Below are 25,215 nucleotides of genomic sequence, written 5' to 3'. Positions count from 1 at the left end.
GTATATGCTAAAAGACATAATGATTTATGATTTTACTATTTAGTATGCATAGGATACGTAATTATATTTTATGTGAGGCACATATATGAGCTATATATGTTTTCTGGCCCTTCAGCTTTTATTAGTGTTAATCTTATTTAAGAATATAAGCCTCAGGAGATGGAGACAGTTTGTTGACAAAGTGCTGGTTGCCCAAGTATGAGCATACAAACTGCATCTTCAGCACCCATAAAAAATCCGGTCATGGTGGTGTGCGCCTGTAGTCCCAGCACTGGGGAAGTAGAAACAGGAGGATTCCTGGGACTTAGTGGCCAGCCAGTTTAGCCAGATGAGCTCCAGGTTCATCTGTCTAAAACCCAAGTCTGCGAAGCAACAGTTGATGATACCCATCTCTGAGCTCAAGACCCACGTAAGCCCACAAGCAACACTCTGTCTCTCTGTCTCTCTGTCTCTCTCTCTGTCTCTGTCTCTGTCTCTCTCTCTCCCTCACTCAAGCATCCACGCAAGCCCACAAACAGCTCTCTCTCCCCTTTCTCTCTCTCCCCTTTCTCTCTCTCCTCTCTCTCTCTCTCTCTCTCTCTCTCTCTCTCTCTCTCTCTCTCTCTCCCTTTCACACACACACACACACACACACACACACACACACACACACTGGACTCAAATTCTACTTTCTCTTTGTCAGCTATGCTCCAGGAAAGCTGAACAAAATGAAGGTTGAATTCAAACATTCTGACTTTCCTGGATTCCTAGGTCTTTTCTGGGGTTCGGTCTTTTAAAGAAAGTGGACATTTGTAACGTTCGGCATACAGAGTCACAGCTTCATCCATTCTCTCCTCCGTCAAGTGACGAGTGTTCATTCAACAAGATGTCCTAGGCCCAGGTGTGCGTGCCTGATGGTTGTTCCCTTCCTGCTGCTTTCCCTGGGCTCTTCAGTTAACTCCACTTTGGGCCAGGACATTAAAATAACAACAACAACAACAACAACAAACAACAAAAACCTTTCGTGGGCCAAAGGATCAATGTTTTGCTTTTTATTTTCTTGGTGGGAAGGGTGGATATTAGGGTTGGACCCGGGGCCTTACATGTTCTAAACACACAGCGTTGCCTTCCCAACTACTCTGCCACATCAAAGAGACTTTCTTGTTTTCCACAAGAAAGGGTAACTTGGGAAAATCTTTATGTGCCGAACATAATTGCCGTACTGAGAACTGTGAAAAATCTGTCATAACCGTGCAAGGTGTCAGAATCTAGAATAACCGTGCAAGGTGTCAGAATCTAGAATAACCGTGCAAGGTGTCAGAGAGGGAACATGGGCTGTGGCACTATATAGGACAGCTCCAATTGGTATGGCAAGTTGTAGAAAACCCAACAATTTCAGAGAATCAGATCTGGGGGTAGGTAGGTATTTATAATAAGAACCAAAATGAAAGTTTGAGCTGTAAAATAAACAACAAACCCTGTTTTCCTTGGGAATTGTAAACTTTATGTGTGTTATATAAAGGAGACTCATCTTGCTAAAGGTTTGGAAGGTTGGCAGACTGGAGATGAATAGCTCGGAAGGAGCTGCTGTTGAGTTATGGGTTGCTCTAGCGTGAGGTACCTGCACCTTGTTGTCTATTCGGAGAACGTAGCACACATTCTTTGAGTTAGAAGTAAGGTTCGCAGAAGGCTCGTGTCTGGAAGTCATCTGAGAAATCTGAAGAAAGAAGATGTCTGGCAGCAGAATAAAGGAGTAATTTCTGAAGTGGAGACCAAGCACATTCCAGAAGCTTGTAGGAATGAACGGAGCTCTATGCTGCTCGTAGATCCAGGAGACTCTGAGAGAGCACCATGGCGCTGTTTTGAGGTTCTGTCTTTTCACATGGGGCATACCCCCGGTTCTTCAGAAGAGGGGAAGCGGTAATAAACATTCTGAGTGAAGATGCCGCAGAGGCAGCTTCAGATTAGAAATTACAAAGCAGCTGCAAAGTAGCCAAGAGTACACCTTCTACAGGGGTTAGCCTGAAAGTCCTTCCCAGGCCTATTGGATCATAGCTTGGTCCACAGCCAGCATGCTACTTACTGGGGGATGTTAGACCTTCTAGGAAACAAGACTAAAGGGGAGAGGTAGGCATCTTGGTAGGTGCCCTTGGAGGAACTCTTGGGACTGGGTCCCCTTCTCTGTCTCTGCTTCCTCTGTCATGTGTTGTCGTGGTGGGTTGTCTCTTCATACAGCAGTGCTAAGGGACCACAAAGCGGATAGAACTTTCCAGCATTCTGTTGCCCACACACTCTCCCTTTTCAGATAGATCGTCTCTTGCTTTCATCAACACAGGAAGCTCAAGGAGACCAAACACAACGTAGGAGATATAATCATGACTTGAGCTACCTCACATGTGATCTGCATTGAGCCAAAACTATGATCCAAACGAAACCGTTTTCAGCTGATTCTCTTGGGTATTTGGCCTAGTAATGGAACTCAGACTGACATAATCCCTGGGGAAGAACCTGAGTCTAAGAAGTTGTTATGCTATGTTACTATGACAGCATCTGCCAGGAAAGAGCTTCCTACCTACCCTCCTCCTCCTCTTCCCTTGCTTCAATCATGGATGGTTCAGAAACTCCTGTGCATGAGGTGAGGGGGAGGGTGTGAGCTAACCAAAGAGAAAGAGAAGGAGTCAAGACCTGATGTGGAGCGCGCTTCCTCCCTAAACTTCACGGGAAGGCTAGAGTTCTGATGTCCTCTGTGCTTTATTAAGTTACAACAGTAACCTTAAATAGCAGAAGAGATTACATTAATAACTGATTGATAATGACTATTGAAGTCATAGGAGGTTTCTGAATTTTCACTTTGGGACAGAGGAAGAGCTTTCAACTGCCCGAAATAAATTTAAATAAGAGGGGAAAAGTCATTCTATGCTTACGTCTCCTAAGTTTTGTCTCCTTATGGTCTCCCCAGTTAATGGCAGTGGGAGACGTTCTCTGCTGACAAGGACGGTGTGGGCTAGGGAATGCCGGACACTCCTCTGAGCATGTGACTTACGGAGGAATGCCGTGACAGATGGCATGAGCCTAGTTACTGCTAGAATTAAGGGACGAAGTGAAGGTTTGGATCAGTCATGTGATGTGATAGCACTGGTAGATCACACTGGTGGGTGTGGACGACTCTGCTTGGTGGATTATGGAGCAGAAAATCTAGATATTATAATAATCCAGGTATGATGAAGATTGCCCATAAGATAAAAGCAGTAAGACAGAGCAGAAGTAACTAACTGGAGAGTATTTTAGAAGTATTGTTTCTTTTGTGTGTGCTTGTAAACATGTGTGTACACGTGTATGTTCATGTTTGGTGCATGTGTGTATTGGTGTGAACAGATGTATGCACACAGATTTGTGGAGCTCAGAGGTTCCCATCGGGTGTCTTCTCTAACTCCCCATCCTATTTTTTGAGCCAGCGTCTCTCACTGACACTGGAGCTTGATGATTTGCCTCGACTGGCTAAGCTCCCGTGCCTGTTTCTCCCAGCACTGGGACTGTAGGGCGTGTGCTCTTTGACGTGGGTGCTGAGAATCTGAACTGCCCCGACTGGACCATCTCCTCAGCCCTCCTCTTAGCTCTCACAAGGAATACGCGGCTGAATTAATTTTGAGACTTTTGTCTTAACTAGAGCATTTGTCTCTTTCATTAAGTCATTTCCTGTTTAAATCCAATTCACTGTTTCTCAGAGTCATTCACACTAGTGCGTTTCCTCTCTCTTTTTCTTTATAAACTGTGAGCTTAGATCAATTCTTTGAACCCTGGGAATGAGGGTGAGTCCAATGGAAGTTCTTGTGTCTTGTTTTTGTTCAAGTGTCTTAAGGAAATATCTGTCCTCACTCATATTCTCTCTCTCTCTCTCTCTCTCTCTCTCTCTCTCTCTCTCTGTCTCTGTCTCTCTGTCTCTGTCTGTCTCTGTCTCTCTGTCTCTGACTCTCTCTCTCTCTCTCTCTCTCTCTCACACACACACACACACACACACACGCGCGCACGCCAGAGAACCCCAGGCATCCTGCATGTCTGGCCTATGTTGCATCTCTCTCTCTCTCTCTCTCTCTCTCTCTCTCTCTCTCTCTCTCTCTCACACACACACACACACACACACACACACACACGCACGCCAGAGAACCCCAGGCATTCTGCATGTCTGGCCTATGTTGCATCTTTCTCTCTCTCTCTCTCTCTGTCTCTCTCTCTCTCTCTTACACACACACACACACACACACACACACACACACGCACGCACACGCACGCCATAGAACCCCAGGCATCCTGCATGTCTGACCTATATTGCATCAGTTAGGTCATCCCCGGTGCTGTCTATACCCCTTAAACTATCTTTTTGCTTCCAATTTCCCACGCTATCTGTATTGTTAATCCAGACTGCAGATTAAGACAAGAGCTGTTTCATATGCAGGAATTCTCAGAAGAAATGCTTACTACCTCTAGCTCGGAGTTTCAAGTCAGACAATTTCCTGTGCAGTCCACTGGAGATGAAAAGATTTATTTCCAGTTCATCTTTCAACTGAAACTTGGTGGATAATTTTATCAGACAAAGTCTATACAGACTCTCAATCCCTGGCCTGTTCTAGAGACCGTGGTCTGGTTTTCTGCCCACGGAACACCACGAGGTCACTAAAGGGGAAGCTCACTCAAGATCGCTAGGGCTTGGCAGATTATCCGTGTCAAGGCTCAATTCGGTATGTTGCTTAATGTCTCCTGACATGACTCAACTTTTAGCCTTTTTTATTGTTGACTTATTATTTCAGAGAATGTATGTTCACATTTTCCAAAGCACTTGCTTTGGGAAAAGGACTCCAAGGGTCATTGCAGAAACAGAAGTTCCGTATGAGTTTCCTTTCTGTAGTTTGGATGTCCTGCAGTTGTCTCAATTCATGTGAGTGGCAGGTAACGTCACGAGACATGCAAGACCACAGCCGAAAAGCTCTGCCTCTGTGGACATTCTGAGCATGCGAGGTGAAGGCAGTGGGGAGATCTGCCTCCAGGAGCCTCGTTCTGACAGATTCCAGGTCTTACGCCTCCCGTGATTGGAGGGACGGTTATCTACCTCTCGCATGGTGTCACAGCTGATTGAGGATGAAGGAAGCTGTTGCTCATGATGTCAGCTTTATTGGTTTAGAACGGACTCCTCATTTAGTCTGGTCAGTAGAGGTGACAGGGTACGGGATGGCTGGGATCTGTGTGTCCGTGTGTGTATGTGTGTGTGTGTATGTGTGGGAGGTGTATCTCTGTGTGTGTACGTGTGCTAGGGTATCTGTGTGTCTGTGTGTGTACGTGGGTGCAGATATTCTAGAGACAACAGAAGAGGAACTCAGATCCTCTGAGGCTGGAGTTACAGGTGGTTGTGAGCTGTACAAGGTAGGCACAAGTAAACCCAGCTTAGGTCCTCTGGACAGCAGAAAGCTTTCTTTGTTGCAAAGTCACCTCTCCAGCTGTGGAATGATTTCTCATGTCTCTTATGCTGGGTAGTACATATTTAGAGCAAGTTGTAGAATCTGACCAAATCTTTAGTGAGGTATTTAGAGGCAAAGCAATTCAGGACAAAACATTTCTGGGCTAGGAACACTTTTTCTTTATGAAGTTACTGCGCCTTTGCTATGCCTTGAAACAAAGGCGTTGATGTAACGGGAGACGGTAATAAACCATTTGTTTCTGACCATTTAGAGGCCCCCTACAATGTATGTGGGGGTCTCGGTGTTCTACGCCGAGGTGAACTGGAAGTGCCTATAGCTGTGTAGCACGTCTGCTTCATGCTCAGCTGCTCTCGGAGCTCCATAGACTCTCGGCAGGCAGATGCCGCTAGTGTTCTGTCTCCCAGGGTACTCAGGTGCTCAGTGTGCTGCTCTGTCTCCTGGGAGACGGTTAGGAAGAGCAGGCATCCGTTCATCCTGTCCCAGCAGAAATCTTCAGATGCACAGAGTCCATCCTCTGGGCTAGAGCAAAGACAGTCCAGAAGACAACAAAGGGAGAAGGAATCTTTTTCTTTGTCACCGTTCCTCACAGATATACTGACATCGGATATGCATCGTCTAATTTTGCTTTTTCTAGAGCATCAAAATAAACTAACCTGCTCTTTTATTATTCCGGCAGCATCTGTCAGTTATCTTGTTGTTTATGTTTTGGAAAGTAATTATAGCAGCACTGAAATACATTCGTGAGTCAGCATTTGGGTACAACTGCCACACGCGCTAACACACACACACGAGTTTCTATGCAGGCTGTAATTTTCTCTAGCCGCTGAACCCTACATAGACAGGAAGCGCAGCAATAATGGAAGCATGGCTTTGTTGTGTGTACTTAATCTTTTTTTAAAATATTTCAGAAATAGTTTGTACCCATTGTCAGAATATTCCTATGAAGGAGGAGGCAAATTATATGCTTTAAAGATATAACAATATAGAGCTCTAGTCTATTAATAATAATGAATATCATTAAGCAAGATCTGTACTGGGTTATCGGTTATATACCAGGCTCAACAGACCAAACCCATATGGAGTCACACATGACTTTCTGAATGATGTCAGGAGAAAGTTCAAATCCCGATCCATAAATCAGACAGGTTTAGCCAATGTCATAGGGAATTACCTTTTTCTTTAATCTTTATAAGAAAAATAGCTTTGAAATGACTCATCCCATTCTCTGTTTCTTCTTTCTTTACCCCTTTCTGTCTATAAAGTCAACTTCCTATGCTTGGCTCATTGAGAATATTTTAACCATAAGGTGTGACCTGATTCTAAAACCACAAAAGTCAGTCAAGGTCTTTAAACTAAATTTGTGATAACTCAGTTTTTGGCAATATTGATTGACCATTTTTTACAAGTCACTGACTTTTTTCCATACTCTGCCCATATTGACCATTTTAACCATTTTCCCTTAACATATTGTATGATGTACTCAATCAGAAGGTAATCCACAGAAGAGAGAAGGGGCCTACACAGGATCACTCAAGTCATCCCTGGAAACCAAGGCTCTGTAGCTTCAAAGACCATGCTCCACCAGCTCATACTGACTAATGCATCTTCTTGTTTTGGTAGCCTTTTGGATAGCCTCTGTTAATTGAAGATGTCTTATTTGTTCATGGTTTGAGGCCGCATCCGTCAGAGAGAAAAAGGAATGCTAGCAGGATGGCTCGGACTGCGGCAGCTGGCATTCAAGGCTGCTTGCTCATGAATCCGTGGCACCGATAGCAGAGAAAGGGTGGGAACTGAAAAGCATTAATAACCTTAAGGGCAGTTCTCCCCACGTCCACTTTTCCCAGTTAGGCTTCAGTTCCCAAAGGTTCTACAATCTTCCAAACAGTGCCAGACTAGAATAATGAAGCAATTTATATTCTATTATTTTAAAAACTATCTGTGGAATGAGTTTTGAGGGTTTGGGCAGACTAGCAAATAGAGATGAAGACATTCTACACCTTGAACTGGTATAATTTTATGTACCACTTATACCTCAATAAACCTGGAGGTAAAAGAAACTAGAGGTGTTGTATTATTACATTAACTTTCTGAGAGATCAGGGAATTAAAATGGTTGGAAAACCGGGCATTTGTTTATTTATTTATTCATTCATTTTGAGGCAGTATTCCATGTGTCCCAGGCTGGTCTCTCACTCTCTCTGTAGCTCTTAGTTTCTTTTCTGTGGCTGTGCTAAAATATGCTGACCAAAAGCACCATTCTTGAGAGAGTTTATCTGGCCTACAGTTCAGGTTCTATTGCACAGTTGCAGGTCCACTATCATGGGGAGGTCAGGGCAGGAACTTGAGTTGGTTAGTCATATCACATCCCATAACAGATAGAGAATAAATGCATCTCAGCCAACTTTCTCCACTCTTAAGCATTTCCGGGCCCCCAAACTTGGGAATGGTGCTGCCCATTCAGACTGATCTTTCCTGTGTCAGTCAAGACAAGTCCCCAAAGACACATCCACAGCTGAGCCCCATCTAGCTAATCCCTCATGGAGGCTCTGTTCCTTGGAGATCCAAGGTTGTGTAAACTTCACAAAACTAACCATCACAGTAGCTGAGAATGACTTTGAACTTCTTTTAGGATTCTGACACCCAGGCAGGTTGTGGTCACCCAAGATGCATTAGCTCCTCATTAGAACACGTGAGATGTTATTCTATCATCTGGAGTTGGTGATATCATAGTAAGACTAAAAAGGGGGGGCAGCATAAATTCTTCTGATGAGATGAGATGGCCCCCAAATGTCTAATGCTTAAACTTTAGAAAATTATTGCTTGGAAGAATTTGGACATCATTTTTACAAGAATGCTCAAGTTCCTTTGTTGTAAAATAGATGTATCAATTGAAATTATCCAGGGAAACAGCCAATAGTATGTGAAAAGATGCATTACAAGAAATTGGCTCATGCAGTTAGGGGGACTGGCAACTTCTATTTGAGGTGTGTTACCTCTTATGCTCTGTCCAGGCCTTCACTAATTGGATAAGACCCACTTATATTCTAGAGAGAAAGCTGTTGTATTCTGCCTTAGGTTTTGAATGTTAATCTCATCTCCAAACACTGTTTGACACATACTCAGAATCCTATATGATGAAATGGGAAAAACCAAAGACCCGGTCAAGTGAACACATAAAATTAAACATGACACAGTCAACCTTCTGGGCCAGATACTTTCCTTAGCAACCATTGCCTTTCACCTATTCGCTGATGTTATTATTCATCTTCCCAGGTGTTATCTACTTAACATCAGCTCTCAGCCGTTTGGAAGCTACCACACTTTTTCTGATGGTCCGTGCTCGAGATGGTGGTGGACTCACGGCTGCCACAAATGCTGACGTCACCATCCACATCCTGCAAACCACGCTGGCTCCTGCAGAGTTTGAAAGGCCTAAGTACACTTTCTCCATTTATGAGGACGTGCCTGAGGACACTCTCGTTGGGACAGTGAAGGCAAGGGAGTCCTCGAGTAAGTGCTGAATTCTTAATGCTGCCCCCAAGTCCATTACTGTAAAATTTCCTATTTTGTCAGGTCATGCAACCTTAGGTATTTCCTTCAGTCCATATACAATGAATGGAATGTGCCGTTCTCAGCCTGCTTATTGTATCATCATTGCTGCCACCTAGCTCACCATTCTTGATAAAGAAAGAACAGCCGCCGGGCTGTGGTGGCGCACGCCTTTAATCCCAGCACTCGGGAGGCAGAGGCAGGCGGATCTCTGTGAGTTTAAAGCCAGCCTGGTCTACAAGAGCTAGTTCCAGGTAAGGCTCCAAAGCTGCAGAGAAACCCTGTCTTGGAAAAACTAAAAAGAGGGGGCTGGAGAGGTGGCTCAGAGGTTAAGACCACTGGCTGCTCTTCCAGAGGTCTTGAGTTCAATTCCCAGCAACCACATGGTGACTCACAGCCATCTGTAATGAGAACTGGTATCCTCTTCTGGCCTGCAAGCATACAGACAGACGAAACACTGTATACATAATAAATAAATAAATAAAATTTATAAAAGAAAAAACTAAAAAGAAAGAAAGAATAGGCATTTTCAAAAGAATGCTTAATATAGTACAGAATAATTATGGTGTGCAAAGTATATGTACTTGAATATTTTTAATAAAAATACATCTTACTATATTTATTTCATAACTACAACCCACATACTTACTTTATATAGCTTTCCAGCTAAACTACCTATAACTCCATTTTACTACATAGTAAGTTACACGGTGTCTTAGTGTAAATGTGTTTTATTTAAGCATTCCCTTTTTGGTCTCAGTTTGACTGATTTAAGATTTTGTGCTAATCTACTTAGCAGTTGAGCAAATATTCATGCCTGGCTTTCTTGCCGTGTGTGGTGGCACCTCTTCAGGACAAAGTCCGGAAAGAGACTCCCTCTCTGAGAGTTGGTCCTTCCTGTCCTTTCTCCCCTCTGTTTTTCCTCCTCTGTGGAGGATGTTTGCCATTCACAAGGTGGATATCATAGAAAAATACCAACATAAATTTATCTTGGCTTCTTGAAAAAGATGTTAACATTATTTTCTTCATGTGATTCTCTTTTACCTAATGCAAGAAAGATAAAGACAGCAATGGCTTGTTCATTGTCAACTGGCAGCTCTCTTTGATCCCCAAGAAAGCCTTAAGCATGAGTCTCACTAGCCCCTGTGGATGGCAGAGGCTTCGCCACGTTCTTCTCCACGGTGGGCAATTACTTCTTTACTTTTCTCTGTTTTCAGATTCCTCAGAACCAATCTCTTACCGAATCTCCTCTGGCGATCTGGATGGAACCTTCTCCATTCACAGGTGGCTGGGCAGCATCCGCACCCTGAAGCCCCTGGACCACGAAGCCCAGCCCATGCTTGTCCTCACTGTGCAGGCTCAGCTCGGCAGCTCCCCTGCCTGCAGCAGCACGGAAGTGAACATAACTGTCATGGATGTCAACGACAACCGTCCCGAGTTTCCCACGGCCTCGGATGAGATTAGGGTCCCCCACACCACTCCGCCTGGCACAGCCTTGTACCTTGCACGCGCAGAGGACAGAGACAGCGGGCTGAACGGACTGGTCCGGTACAGCATTGCAAACCCTCAACCAAGCATGTTCAGCATGGACCGAGGTCGCGGGGTACTGTACCTCAGGGAGAGTCTGGAGGGCCACGGGGACCTCAGGCTGACCCTGGTGGCTGAGGACCAAGGCACTCCTCCCCGGGCATCCCGGTTAGTGCTCACGGTAGTCATCGAACGCCAAGAACGAAGCCCAGCCGTGGCTTTTGAAAATTTGGTCTATCAAGTGGAAGTTAGCGAGTCTCTCCCGCTGACGACTCAAATCTTGCAGGTACAAGCCTACCCTCTGCAGCCACAGCACCCAGCCGCTAAGACGACATACTCCCTGGATGTCAGCGTGGACGCTACAGTGTTTGGAATCCACCCTCACACAGGGTGGATTTCCCTGCAGCGACAGCTAGACTATGAATCTACACAGACGCACAGGCTTAAAGTTTTGGCGTGGATCCCGGAGAACAGATTGCTGCAGAATGCGAGCACTTTGGTAATCGTTCATGTCTTGGATGAAAACGACCATTCCCCAGCCTTCCTGCAGGGCAAGGTGTTTTTGAAAGTTGCGGAGAGCCCTATTCCCCTAGGGGTAATAGGCAAAATGACAGCCATAGATGCTGACTCTGGGAAGAATGGGCAACTGTCGTATTTCCTTTTGACGGATGGAAAATTCTTCAAGATGAATCCTAACACAGGTACTGTTCACAGCCTTCATCCATATCTCTAAAAAATCAGAATAAAAACCAAAAAAAAAAAAAAGGAAGAAAGAAACCATCTCAAATCTTCAGACATGGTTTCAGCACGAAGAAATTTTAAAATTGGGTTTTGGGAAACACAGTCTTTTAGTTTAGTTTAGGAGATAACATCGAGAAGAATCTCGCCTCCCCCGATTCTGTCTTCTTTTATTTCCACATTACACACTGCCGGTGCCAGCCCAGGCTTAGACTGCTTCAGTAAAAGACGGGTTGCAGTTAAAACAATGGTCCCACAAAATTACAGTGGGGTTGAAAAACTCCCATGCACCCCTGCTCCTACTGTCTCTAGTTAGTTTAGGAGCAGGGCTACTTCCTCTCTGTTACAGCTGCCTTCAGTGTTCGGTCCAGTGACCCCCTGTTCACGTTCACAGCTCAAGTGTGGCAGTGTGTGGCAGGGGTGTGTCACGAAGGCCTCCCAGCTAGGTCTGTGCTAGTATACTCCAGAATGTTTGCACGGCGATGAAGCTGGTTGTGGATAGTTCGCAGAATGCATCCTGACCAGTAAGCAGTTTGTGATTGTTTGCAATTCTATACTGCCCTAGAGACATGGTCAAAACTGTATGCCCACGTCCTGTATGAAGCTTTGTTTGGGGCAGCTCTCTTGGGAGGCCTCACCCCCCTCTGGTGCCTACTCTCCACAGTCATTCCTGAAACCCACCTGTTTGTGCTCCCTGACTTCCTACAATGCCAGTCACCTCATATATGGAGAACCCTGGTGTTCTCTGCTTATGGAGAGGGAAAAATGGTTTGTCATCTCTCATTCTTTTTGAGGCATATCAAAAAAGATCAAAGCCGGGCGGTGGTGGCGCACGCCTTTAATCCCAGCACTCGGGAGGCAGAGGCAGGCGGATCTCTGTGAGTTCGAGGCCAGCCTGGTCTACAAGAGCTAGTTCCAGGACAGGCTCTAAAAAAGCTTCAGAGAAACCCTGTCTTGAAAAACAAAAACAAAACAAAAAAAAAAAAACAAAAACAAAAAAAAAAAAGAATCAAGATTTTTGTGTGTGTGTGTGAAAAATAAATACCATCAAGGTCAACTAGAGAATAATTTGTTACGATTTCAAAATCACTAGAAACATTTATGTCCCTATGCTCATTTTGGTAAGGAACAAGAGAGAAAGAGGATTAATCAAATGTGATGTGGTTGCTATCTGACACCTTAAATTAAAAACTGAATATAAGATGTGACTATATTTGGAAATTCATACTTCAGTCTTCAGAACACAGTGTGTCTTAGTCACATACGGGGAACCTGGAAACACACTGATAACCGAAGTGAGAGATGGCCAGAGACGAGGGAAGCCGCCTGTTTGGGCAATTTTCATGAAATAAAACCCCATTCGCTAATCCAGAATTGGGGCTTTCAGAGTTACAGATTGGAAGTTTAAAAATTCTGTTGTGTCTATGATTTATTAGAATCCCAGTTACAATAAACACTATTTAAATATGGTTGATGTAGAAAATGTGTCGGTAAACACTGTGTTTAAGCTCACCGATTAAGAAACTCACGCAGACATAGACTTTCTTTTTCATCATATATATATATATATATATTATCATTTTATTTGGATTAGGAGTGAAGAAAGCTAAGCAATAAGAATGTTTTGTGGTAGCTGCTTCATGTTTGCTTTCTCACAGATAGATTTATTCAAAATGGCAAGGAAGCCGGGGCTGGCTGTACAGAAAGAAATCTAGCACATTCCTAAGAAGTGCGTGGCCTCCATGGGCCTGTGGCAGTGAGGACAGGCCCTTAGAAGCTTATACCGGGTCTTCAAGAATGAAGCATATGAGGGAATTTACAAGACAGCACATTTCTAAGCAAGAATTACAAAATAAATTTTGAAGAGCATTGATAGTTATTTGGGTAATTTTCACTGTATTTTACTATACACACATTTTGTGAGTTAAAAAAAATGATGAGATTTAATCTGCATGGGAAGTAGAAAAAGACAAGATCTCCTGAGTTAATTGGGAGCGTGGGGGTCATGGACGAGGGCAGAAGGGGAGGGAGAAGGAGGGGAGCAGAGAAAAAATATATAGCTCAATAAAATCAATAAAAATGTGTGAGAAAAAAAATGGCATGTATAAATGATAGGTCACTGCCCAGGGAATATGTTTTTCAAGTTATTGCAAAGTCACGATAACCATGGCCAGTAGCCTACAGTTTAGAAAACACTGTCAAACATTCAGTGGTATTTGTTTCAGAGAAGCAGCCCTAAGGGCGTCAGCTGTGAGAGCCCGGCAGGCGGGCATCCGGGACCAAATTCAGAACTCTGCATGCATAGCCTACATGTTTTCCTTCTTCTCTGTAGCAGCATAAGGGCCAATAAACAGACATTATAAATCTTCCAAATCATTTGTTTTTATGAATGGTTAATGAATGTTTTAATGAAATGATTCATGGTGGGTCATTTGAAATACGAAGAATGATAAAGAATTTTTCAAGTGGTGTTTTCTGGCGATTGTTTTGATGGATAGTCTCATGATTTAGCACAGATTGGCCTTGAACTCGCGACCCGGCTGCCTCTGCGTCTCTGACTGCTGAGATTATAGTGCTCACCAGCGGAGTGGGCAGCGAGTTCTTTCAGTCACTTTGTATGTGAGTGGTCTCGAGGGTCGAAGCTTGTAATTTAGTTTCCCTCCCAGCTGATTATTTTGGGCGTGGTTTGTCACTGTCGTGCTGCAGTGCGCAATGCCTGTCTTGTTCTGCTATGTTCCCAGGTGAGCTGATCAACTGGCTGGCGTTGGATCGTGAGCACCGGGGGCATCATCACATGACCGTCCTGGTGACGGACCACGGCTCCCCACCCCGGAATGCTACCATGGTGGTCTATGTCACGATCACGGACATCAACGACAACAGGCCATTCTTCCCCCAGTGTCTCCCTGGAAAGGAATTTCACATCAAGGTCTGTGAAGCCGCTTTACAGTGAGCTTTTTTTTTTTTTTACAGTCATTTGTTTTGAGCGCCATCTTGTGGTCAAAGGTAGGAATTTGTCATCAGTCGTGGTACGACGGCATTGCATGAATTCTAACAACATAGACTCGTGTGTGTGTGTGTGTGTGTGTGTGTGTGTGTGTGCGTGTGCGTGTGCGTGTGCGTGTGCGAGTGCGTGTGTGTGTGTGTGTGTGTGTGTGCAAACTGGCTGTGTGCACTCCAGAATTCCACCTCCATTTTAGCTCAAGGAAATATAGTTCTGTCCATTGCACATAGACACGATGCCACCCCAGTGTCTGTCATGCTCACTCGTGGTTGGGATTCCTCTGTTTTACCGGCATCTCTGAGCAGTGCAGCGGATGTGCCTACAGTGATGTCACCGAGGCAGTCATTGGGATCAGTGTGTAGTTCCCACATGAGTGAGTACTCATCCAGAGATCGTGGAAGTTGGGTTTTGTACGCACACGCCAAACTTGTAATCATGTATACATAAAACCTGTCTTTTCATTTCCATGTTTTGTATGGTTAGTATTTCTGTAATACATCAGCACACTCTTTAACACTCTTCATAAGAGAATATATATTTAATATGGATCACACGTATAAAAAACTTAGCAACTATACTGATCACTTGAGTGTTTAAACCCTGATCAAACTTACGTAGTGAACAAATCCAAAGGGCAGTGACGAAGTTAGGAAAATTTAAACCAATCTTCCAAAGCAAGCGTTGAGGAAAAATTCTGGCAAAGAGAACAGGTATTGGAGTGATTTTTATGGAGTCATAAACTACCTTGTGTTTCACCGGGGTGATCGGCACTCATTATCACTCCAGGACAGTTCATACTCACAGTGAGATATGTTTGCTGAAATAAAGGCAGATCTTTGTGCTAGGCATGTTTTGGATTGTAGCAAGCCAGCCTGAACAGTAACTCAAGAAACCGTTGAGAAAACACTAAATTCTTTCAAAAAACAGAAAAATCTCAAAATAGAAGAATCTCAAACGTACAAAACCATTTAATTTGACTTCATCATAATTAATTTATCTGCATCTTTCACGCAAATGCTCCAGATAATTTCTTCAAAATTGAAACAGATAGGGTGGATTCTTTCCTTAGACTTCTGTCCATGCACTTTCTGATGGTAGTCGTTTGAGTGGGACACAGATTTTAGAACTGTTAGTAGGTGCTTTATATATATATATATATATATATATATATATATATATATATATATTAATACTGTCTCCTTCATTTAATGGTCTACTTTTGCATCCCTTAAGACTCCACTGACTCACCAGTAAGCTGTTTGTCTCCATGGCAGGCTTTGGAAGGTCAGCCAGTCAATACACTGGTTACCACGGTGTTTGCAAAGGACCTGGATGAAGGACTCAGTGCGGAACTTACATACTCCATCTCTCCAGGTAAAAGTCAATATCCGTAGAACATGAGGGTTTTTAAAACTCCCCTCAGTCCCTGATCCCCTGTCTCACTCCTTTGGGGATGCCACCATCTGCTTGCTCACTCAGCACTCCTTAGACAACTTACACTAGAAAACCAAACTGCAAACAAAATCCTGTTTTATTTATTTATTGCTACCTGTAATAATCGCTCTATACTTAATCACACAAAGAGAGTGTTAAAGTTTCGTAGAGATTACTAGCTGCTTCGCTAAGCCCTAAATAGAAACCATCCATCTTAAATGCATGATTTGTTGAGAGACTAAAGTCCAAGTCAACCTTTATTGAAAGGAAAGAGGAAGTGTTTAGATAAGAATTGGCAATTAATGCCTGATGTGTTGGAGCACGCCTGAATGTCTATGGAGATTATTCATGGGGTGAGAAGAAATCATGTCTGCGGTGGTATTTTATTTGTGTTTTAACAAATAAAGCTCGCCTGAAGATCAGAGTTCAGGGCTAAGCCGCTAGAGGCCAGGGAGTAGTGGCACACACCTTTAATCTCAAAACTCTGGAGACAGAGGTAGATGGATCTCTGTTAGTTCAAGGCCACCCTGGGCTACACGAAATTGATCTAGTCTAAAGGAGAAATAGAGCTCACACAGAGGTGATCTCAGCACTTGGGATCCCACGCCTTTAATCCCAGCACTAGGGAGGTGGAGTCAAGAATATAAGGCGGGAGGAGACAGGAGCTCATTGCAGTCTGAGGCTGCACTCTGGAGATGCAGTTTGAAGAGTCAGTCAGAGGACGCAATCTGAGGACAGGGTCGCCCTTTTGGTCTGAGGATTCGGTAGAGGCAAAAGGTCTCTCTAGTGGCCGACTGCACTGCTTCTCTGACCTCTCAGCTTTCACCCCCTAATATCTGACTCTGGGTTTTTATTATTAATACCAATTAGAATTCATGCTACACAAGTCTACCTATATTATACTACAAATCATATCAAGCATGTAGAATACTCTACGGTGACTTTGTTCACATAGACTTACTTTCAAGCCTTCTCTTAAAATGCACAGTCTTCCAGTTTCTTCCAGTAATTTGCTTTACTTGACATTGTATTTGAGACCATTTCAAAAGGCATCTATCTTATTTGACACAAACAAAGGAAATGCAGAGACAACCTTGTTCTTGCCTGAAGCAGATTTGGTTCTCTCCATAGAAAACACAAGAGATATAAGAGCGGATGCTGGAGTCAGTGTGCCTGCACACTCTCAGGGAGCAGATACTGGAGTTAGTTAGTGTGCCTGCATACTCTCAGGGAGCTGCATCACCACATAGTGCATACTTCAGAGACACTGCTGCAAGGGTCTCGTTGACTGTGCTGAAGCCGCAAAGCTGGCATGGGCACAGAGTGGCTTTGCTGCAAAGCTAATAAGTGTCCATTTCAACACACTTGCTCAGAAAATCGGACTTCTTCTGAACAGCATAGTATTTGTACTGTTATCCTGTTTTTTTTTTTCTGAAGTGGATTTCTTCAATTCCTTTTATTAAGCTCTATGCTTGCTAAGGAATCTAAGGAAAATCCTAGCGGGAGACGCTTTCAACCATTATGAAAAAAATTGTAAAGTTTTAATAATAGGCACGAAAGGCGAATGAAATAAAAATCTATATCTGTACTGCTCGTATTAGGAGAAAGAAATGTTTAAATGTTTATTTATTGGTTTAGAGTATTTTCAATTGAAATGTCAGCCGGTGTTTGGTGGAATATGACATGTGTGTTCTAAAGTCTAATAGAAGAACTAAAACAATGCATGACTAAGACCAATGTCAAAATGACAGACGGAAGATATGCTGCCATAGGACTTTCATTTATAAAGTTTTTAAAAGGAAGACAGCATAGTATGACACATTAACAATAGATCAGTGGATAAGCGTATGAAGATTTGATACACAGTATGGAGCAAGCAGATGGCTCATCAATACCTGTTCAGACCGCCTTTGTTACCCAGATGGTATTACGTATCTACTTCTTACTCTTCAAAAATCTGTCTTATTTAAATGTCAAAATCTTAATTCTCACAGAAGAAAATGTAAGAGGTTGATGATTGATATTGAGGGTGAAAATCGACTTTTAAACAAGAAAAAAATTAAAAGAAGCACCTGGATGAAATGACATGAAAATTCAGAACTTCATGAAATATGTCACTGTTTACTATGTTGTAAGTCTCAGGTCATGGATTGGAAGGAAGCAGTTACCATCCCTTTACTGACACAGAATTGCAGGTCAGAAAGAAAAGGACAAATGATTTGAAAGCCGAGCAAAGGATATTAACAAGCATTTTGCAGTCAGAACGGCACAGCCAGTTTAAAACCCGTCTCTTTGAAGCATGGAGACGCAGCTTGTTTGTGATAAACGTGCAGGGTGTTTGTGTTCGGTCCCAGAAGTAGCGCCTCCGTTCCCTGTCCTGGAGCAGCTCCTATGCCCAGAGTGAGAAGGGACAGAGTATTTTATGAAGCTTTGTTTCATGTGCTCACACAATGGTATCGCTCAGTGAGACACCACCGTGATAATGGGCTTCCTACAGCTTCACCTAGGCAAATCTTGCAATGTATTTGACAAAGGCAGCTCACAGAAGACAAAAGTTCTACCTTATTGCCCTTGAGCTAATCTGTTTCCACCGGGCACTGGGAAGTCGTCATCACAGGCTCTGTCAGGGAGCAATGTCTCCTTCCATGCTCTGTGTTGCCCACCAGGGGGCGCCCTGATTTCTTTGCATGTAAGCATTTCAGAGCTTGCTTATTCTAGCACACTGGGGCAGACTGTCTTCCTACAGTCCTTAGGTTAGTGAGATCTATGAGATCTTTGCATCAACTTCCTCTTTAAATTTGAGAGTCCTCAAAGAACACGAAATACCTACGAAAAGCAGTGAAGGTGGAGAAGCTCACACACAAACTCGCCCTCCACACAATTACACACACACACACACACACACGTACAAACTCAGTCACACACACACATATAAACACACTCGCAGTCACACAAATCATACATGCACACACATACACATTCACACACATTCATTTACATGCACAATGACAGACAAACATATGCATGCATTCATATTCATATAAATAATCACACACTCATGCATGAACATCACACACACACACACACACACACACACACACCTGTGCACACCCTGAGCTTTGATCCTGTCATAGGGCCTTTACCTGAATGCGAGAAAAGGCATACTTCGTGTGTCTATGGCCCATGGAGTAAAGGCTAGAGAACCCATGTCACTCAGGAAGGGTACTCTCGGGAGGACGAAGATGCAGGGGAGGATCTGGCAGCAAACATGGACCGACTGGTTTTCTCAATCTAAAAGATGACGCATTGATGAGCAGCCTATATGTATGAGTGTCTGAGGTGTCATTGCTATGGGTGCAGTTGATTCTCTGCGCCTTTACCTGGTTCCAGGACTGCAGCTCAGGTTGCTGAACTTGCGCAGCCAGTGCCTGCCTAGATCTGCGGAGCTGACCCTCTGGTTTCCTGAGATGCTATTTTTAAATTAGCTCACAACAGGACTGTTATCATTCACGAGAGCATATCCTGCAGGATACCTGTGAGACAGAAATGAGCCGATGAAAACGGGGCTCACAACTAATAGTGTTTCATAGACACTGGCTTTGTATTCTAGATCTTCAAAGGCAGGGGCTCTCTTCTGTTTACATCCCTTAAGCTGGTACAGAGTAGCTGAACAAAGCTGATTCAGAGCTGTGGAAACAGAGACCGACTTTGCACGCTTGGCTTTGTCTGAGGCTTTCATGCTGTTTGAAGTATTCAGATTTGATTGAAAATTATAGTCTATGATTTAACTAGGCACACTGTGGAATGAACGTAAATTACTTGCATTCTCAGGAACTTCTGGTATATTTCGGTGTGTGCATTTATCTACTTGCTGTCTACTGTAAAGGCCTAGAAATCACGAGTAACCCAGAAAAAGTGAGAACTCCCCCCCCCCCCGTGCAGAATGTGCTCTCGCACGACTGTTTACTGCCAAAGGGAAGCAGAAGCACTAGAGGAAATGAGAGAGTTCAGATCTTAGACGGCAAGTCTACGAGAAAACCCTGCACCATCCTGCACACAGCACAGGCAATTGCTGCAGTGTCCTGGGACTCTGTCCAGAAACCCAAAGACCAATTTTGAAGGGATCCTACTTGTTGGTGATGACCTAATTTCAGTAAATACAATAGTGGTGATATGCTGAAACCGTTCCCTACAATGAGCTGTCCCCGTAGGTGACAAAAAGTAGTTGGGAACTAGAGGGAAGAAATCTTAGTGGTTACAAGCTCTCCTTGCTCTCCCAGAGGACCCAGGTTTGATTCCCAGCTCTCACACCAAGTGACTGTTTGTCCCTTGTAACTCTAGCTCAGGGGGCTCCAGTGCCCTCTTCTTTACTCTGCAGGCACCAACCCACCCCCAACAAGTTAGCTGGAAAGAAATTTCTTTTTTCCTTGAAATATTCCTGTTAATGAATGAAGAGGAAGAGGAAGGAGAGCTGTCTATACTTCAGAATACTTAATGAACCTGTAGGTATAGGCTTTGAGCCAGCAGAACCAGTATCAGGACCAAAGGGTAGCTGAACATGGGACTTTGAAGGGAAACACAATATTCTGTGATGTACTCTGCAAAAATTTCTACCCCAAATTGGATAAATTCTTCAGGTCTACATCCTGATTCTAAGTCCTTTAAGAAAATATAAGTATCTAAGGAAAAAAAATTAAAGGAGTTAGAAAAGAATTAAACTATACATTGTAGAAGTAGCAACCAAATGTAGGCCTTTCCTGATCTAGTGTTGATACATAATAAAAAAAAAATAAAGAAATTGGTGTTCAATCTGACGATCCAAAAAGTAAAACAGCCAACCACTGACTCTTACCTCGACCTCAGTCTGAAATGGTGATCCTGCCTCCAGCAATTTCAGAATGAGACTGAGACTGAGAGCTGCCTCCTCCCATTTTATAATCCTCTCTAGGGCTGGGATTTAAGGCGTGCACCACTGGGATTAAAGGCATGCACTGCCCAGTTTCTATGGCAACTAGTATGGCTATTGGAATTAAAGGTGTGTGTCACCACTGCCTGGTCTGTAAGGCTGGCCAGTAAGTGGGGCTGTTTTACTCTCTGATCTTCAGGCAAGCTTTATTTATTAAAATGAAAATGAAATGCCACTACATAGTGTTAGCAAATGAATCCCAAAGGCAAAATTTGCATGCGGGTGTCAGAAATCTGCAGATGGTTTCACCATGTACCACCTCAAGATGGCCTGGCATGATCTTCCCACTAGAAAATAGGCTTATGCACAACCATGCCTATCTACTTTTTTATTTTTATGTACCTGAACTTAATAAAAACCTCTATATTTTAGTGGCATATAAAAGTTAGCTATTGACTGTGTATGGAAATGTGAAAGCTGGAGAGATCAGAGCGGTGTTGTGCACTGTGTTTGATACATGTGTGTATCGGTGGGCTGGAAAACATTTGAATAGGGCAAACAGCTCCTGAGACCCTCAAGGAATTAAAGCCAAATTAGCTATATCTCCTCAAACTCTCAAGAAATTTAAGTAAATAATGCTCTGAAATATGAATACATTAACTGAATTGATCCCATCTTCTGCTTTATGAATTAATTTAGTGTCTTAATTTTTGCACATAGATTATCCTGCTCACTTTAAGATTGATGCCAACAACGGTGAAATAAGAACCACCACAATCCTTTCCCATGACTATAGACCTTCCTATAGGATGACGGTCATCGCCAGTGACCAGGGAGTGCCCCCACTTCAAGGACAGGCAATTATTAATATTCAGGTAAGGTCAGCAGCCTAAAATGTAGAAGAACATTCTGAGACTCTCATTTGATTTTTAAACAAGTAACTAATATGAAGACAGTCCGAGTGTGTGGATCCTATCTCAAGAGTATATTACACACAATGCTTACCTTCTTGTTACTGTTCGGAAAAAATTAAGTATAAATGACCTTTTCTATGTGCAGTTCTTGACAAGCTATCCTTCACCCCATAAACATTTGTGTGTTTTGGGTGTGATTTGCAAAAGGTGACTTTGCTCTTACTTCTGATGGCAGTGAGTTGGTAAGTTTGCAGGAGGAAGGGCCTTGTGCGTAAACAAAAGACCACAGGATAAATTGCATGGGCTTTTGAAAAATTTAAAGCTTGTAACAATTACTTGAGATCATATGTCAAAGCTTTGCATTAATCAAATCTCAGTAACAGCAGCAACAACAAAACCAGATCATGGGACATCTTTGTAGCAGCAGAAAATTACCTACAGCTAGTCAAAAGGGGACTGTCCACAGCTAGACTTTTTGCTGATCTTATAATAAGTAATTCCAGCACCGTATAAATATAATGTAGGCTTATATGTATATAGTAACAAGGAGTTTATTTCTCCAGGACTATTGTTTTCAAATTATGTCTTTTGTAATTAAAGTGTGAGTTGGGAAAAAAATTGATGTGGTCAAAACTTTAGGTTTTGTTTCAACAAAGACACTTGATATTTCAATGTCCAAAGGTGTCATTGTGGCTAGACTGATCTTCAGGATGTAGGGTCAATTTGAGAATTATCTGTCCGACATTCACATCGAAGAATTACCAAGTATGTTCTAGAAGAACCGTGGCACAGCCTCACAAAACATTCATTCATGTATTGCAGCAAGGTAGAAGGTGAATTTTATTCTTTTCAGATTTCATTATTTTAATACATTTGCATTCTGTTAAAAGGTATTTTCTCATCAATTGACATATATAAAACACAAATAGAAATCAGCTTCCAAGCCGGGCGGTGGTGGCGCACACCTTTAATCCCAGCACTCGGGAGGCAGAGGCAGGCGGATCTCTGTGAGTTCGAGACCTGCCTGGTCTACAAGAGCTAGTTCCAGGACAGGCTCTAAAAAAAGCTGCAGAGAAACCCTGTCTCGAAAAACCAATAAAAAAGAAAAAAAAGAAAAAAGAAATCAGCTTCCAATATAGTGTCATATTATATGCATATAGATATTTAAACGTACCTTTTGATAGTGATACTTGAAGCTAATTTCAAAGAACTCTGTCAACAGATACTCATTTGCCCTTTCAGGTGATACCACTCTCCAAAGGGGCAGTTTTTATATCTCAGAATATCAGACATTTAGTGATCCCTGAAAACACGAAGCCTGCAAAAATCATGAGCCTGATGCAGTCACCCGATCCCCTTCAACAGCCCCCTAACGGGAAGTTACACTTCAGTATCGCTGCCGAGGACAGGGATGGACACTTTGAAATCGACAGCTCTACGGGAGACTTGCTCCTCTCTAAGGAACTCGACTATGAAACGACATCTCATTATCTTATCAGGGTGATTTCTAAAGACCCTAGCCAAAGCCCTCCCTGGAACAGCACAGTCTTCCTTAGCGTTGATGTAGAAGACCAGAACGACCATTCCCCATCCTTCCAGGATGAGTTCATTGTAATAAGCATAGAGGAGAACGTCCCTGTAGGGACGCTGGTGTACATCTTCCATGCCAAAGATGGTGACGGCAGTTTTCTGAACAGCAGGATACAATACTTCGCAGAATCCAGCCCTGCTGGAATCAACCCATTTCTCATGCATCCCTCCTCTGGCTCACTGGTCACCATATCTCCCTTGGACAGAGAGAAGGTCCCAACTTTCCTACTGACCATAACTGCATCTGATCAGGCTGTGAATGTGACAGACCGGCGATGGCGGTCAACGGTAGCGGAAGTCGTGATTTTGGATGTGAATGACCACAGCCCCACCTTCGTGTCCCATCCTATCGCCTTCGTCAGAGAGGACGCTGACGTGGGCTCCTTGGTACACCGTGTAAGTGCCCAGGACCCGGATGCAGAGATGAACGGGGAAGTCACATACAGCATCCTGTCAGGAAACGAGGACATGGTCTTCATGTTAGACGGGTCATCAGGTACAGTGCTCCGCATGCCCCTTCTAACCTGTTTCATTTCACCAAACAGTATGTTACATTTTGTTTGAGAGGAATTCTCATATATACCAGGATGACGTCAAAGCCACTATGTAGCAGAGGGTGACTTTGAACTCCTGATCTGCCTTGTCTCTACTTCCCAAGTACTAAGTTTGCGGGTATGCCTAACTTTGTGGCAAGAAAATTTATATGAGAATAACATTCCAACAGAATACATCATATTGGCTGTGGACCCAGTGCTGTAGAGTTGGACTCAAAGATCACCCTTTTCCTTCATCTAAGCCAACTGTTCTCACTTCCTCTTTCATGCATATCTGACAAGCACTCTTCTTGATAGTTCTGTAAATTTGATTGTTTTAAAAAGCGTAGATGAATAGAGCCGTGCAGTGTTTGTCTTCGTATGGCTAGTGCATTTCAGCCAGTGTTTCAAAGTCCAGACATGCCATCCCATGTAAGAGAATGAGTTTTAAGGCCATCACACGTATGTATCATGTTTTCTGTCTCTATCTGCTAGTAGACCTTTGAGTTATTTTTAACATTGACTATTCTGAACAGTACAGAAATGAACTTGACGTTGTCACCGCTCAGAGACCCTGACTGCAACTCTTTCGCATAAATATCCAGAAGTGGTGTTGCTGGGATGTGTCATACTTTAATTATAAACAATTTTAAAACTGCTTCTCTGGAAGGATGGGGCTTTATGATCCTTTTTCCAATTAGACAAATTACTTTTGAGGAATGGCTATGTCATTTTTCCACTTGAAACGTTTTGCATTAAAAGCAGTCGGCGTGTGCAAGGGCTTTGATTTATCTGCATTCCTGCTGACTCTTCTTATTTATTGCTCTATATGAGAACCATCCCTGTAGTTGTTAGGAGACAGACTGTTCCTGGAGAGATGCAGCACACACACTCTCACGCCCCTACACACCGCAGATATTGTATATTAGAACCGTTTGCTGATATTAACTGTGCTTCGTCTCTGGCTGTGTCTTGTGGGGTGAGGAGGTGAGAGCCACCGTCATGAGTCCTTAGGGTGGGACTCTGACTAAGTAAAGCAAGGTGGCTATATGGCAAATCAACATTATGCAAAGGCTTTGGTGTGGAAATTCGCCTTTAGTTCATGGAAGCCGACACTGGTTAGTAACTGGAAGTAACATACAGGTTTTGAGTTCTTTGTTTTTCACATCGGTTGTAGCATTATTTTTTTATGTCAACATTTACTCAGTGCCATTCCCTCTGCATAAATGCCACTCACTGCCATTTCAGCCGTCTTGCTGTGGCCGTGCTATCTGGTGGCATTCACTATGTGATCTTTTCTTTTTATGATTTTTTTCAGGATATTTTTTAAAAACTATGGAGTACTATCTAATTGTCTATAAAATAGTGATTTCAACATGGACCTTAGCAAAAGAAACTCTCAGATGTAAGCGATTTGGCCAGCTGTGAAGAGCACTATTTGGAATTGATGTGAATGTGAGGATTTGGAAGTTGTGAGCATAGCTGTTTCTATTCTGATGGGAAAATTTATCAGAACGTTTCTCAAACCCTGACATATGGTTCCCTTCTGAGGCTTGTATGAACACCACCTA

General features: G+C 43.2%; 1 protein-coding gene across 1 annotated transcript in view; it reads left to right on the top strand.

Annotated features, from left to right (window-relative positions):
* Dchs2 (dachsous cadherin-related 2) overlaps nucleotides 1-25,215 on the top strand; it is a 184,037-nt gene that overhangs the window by 112,074 nt on the left and 46,748 nt on the right. Inside the window, 6 exon segments of the mRNA XM_038347950.1 lie at nucleotides 8,723-8,959; nucleotides 10,216-11,226; nucleotides 14,005-14,192; nucleotides 15,542-15,641; nucleotides 21,328-21,482; nucleotides 22,764-23,607. Of these exon segments, the coding sequence (XP_038203878.1) occupies nucleotides 8,723-8,959; nucleotides 10,216-11,226; nucleotides 14,005-14,192; nucleotides 15,542-15,641; nucleotides 21,328-21,482; nucleotides 22,764-23,607 (2,535 nt within the window).

Source organism: Arvicola amphibius, chromosome 11 (assembly GCF_903992535.2).
Source record: "Arvicola amphibius chromosome 11, mArvAmp1.2, whole genome shotgun sequence".
Taxonomy (NCBI): Eukaryota; Metazoa; Chordata; class Mammalia; order Rodentia; family Cricetidae; genus Arvicola; species Arvicola amphibius.
This window is presented reverse-complemented; position numbering and strand designations above follow the sequence as displayed.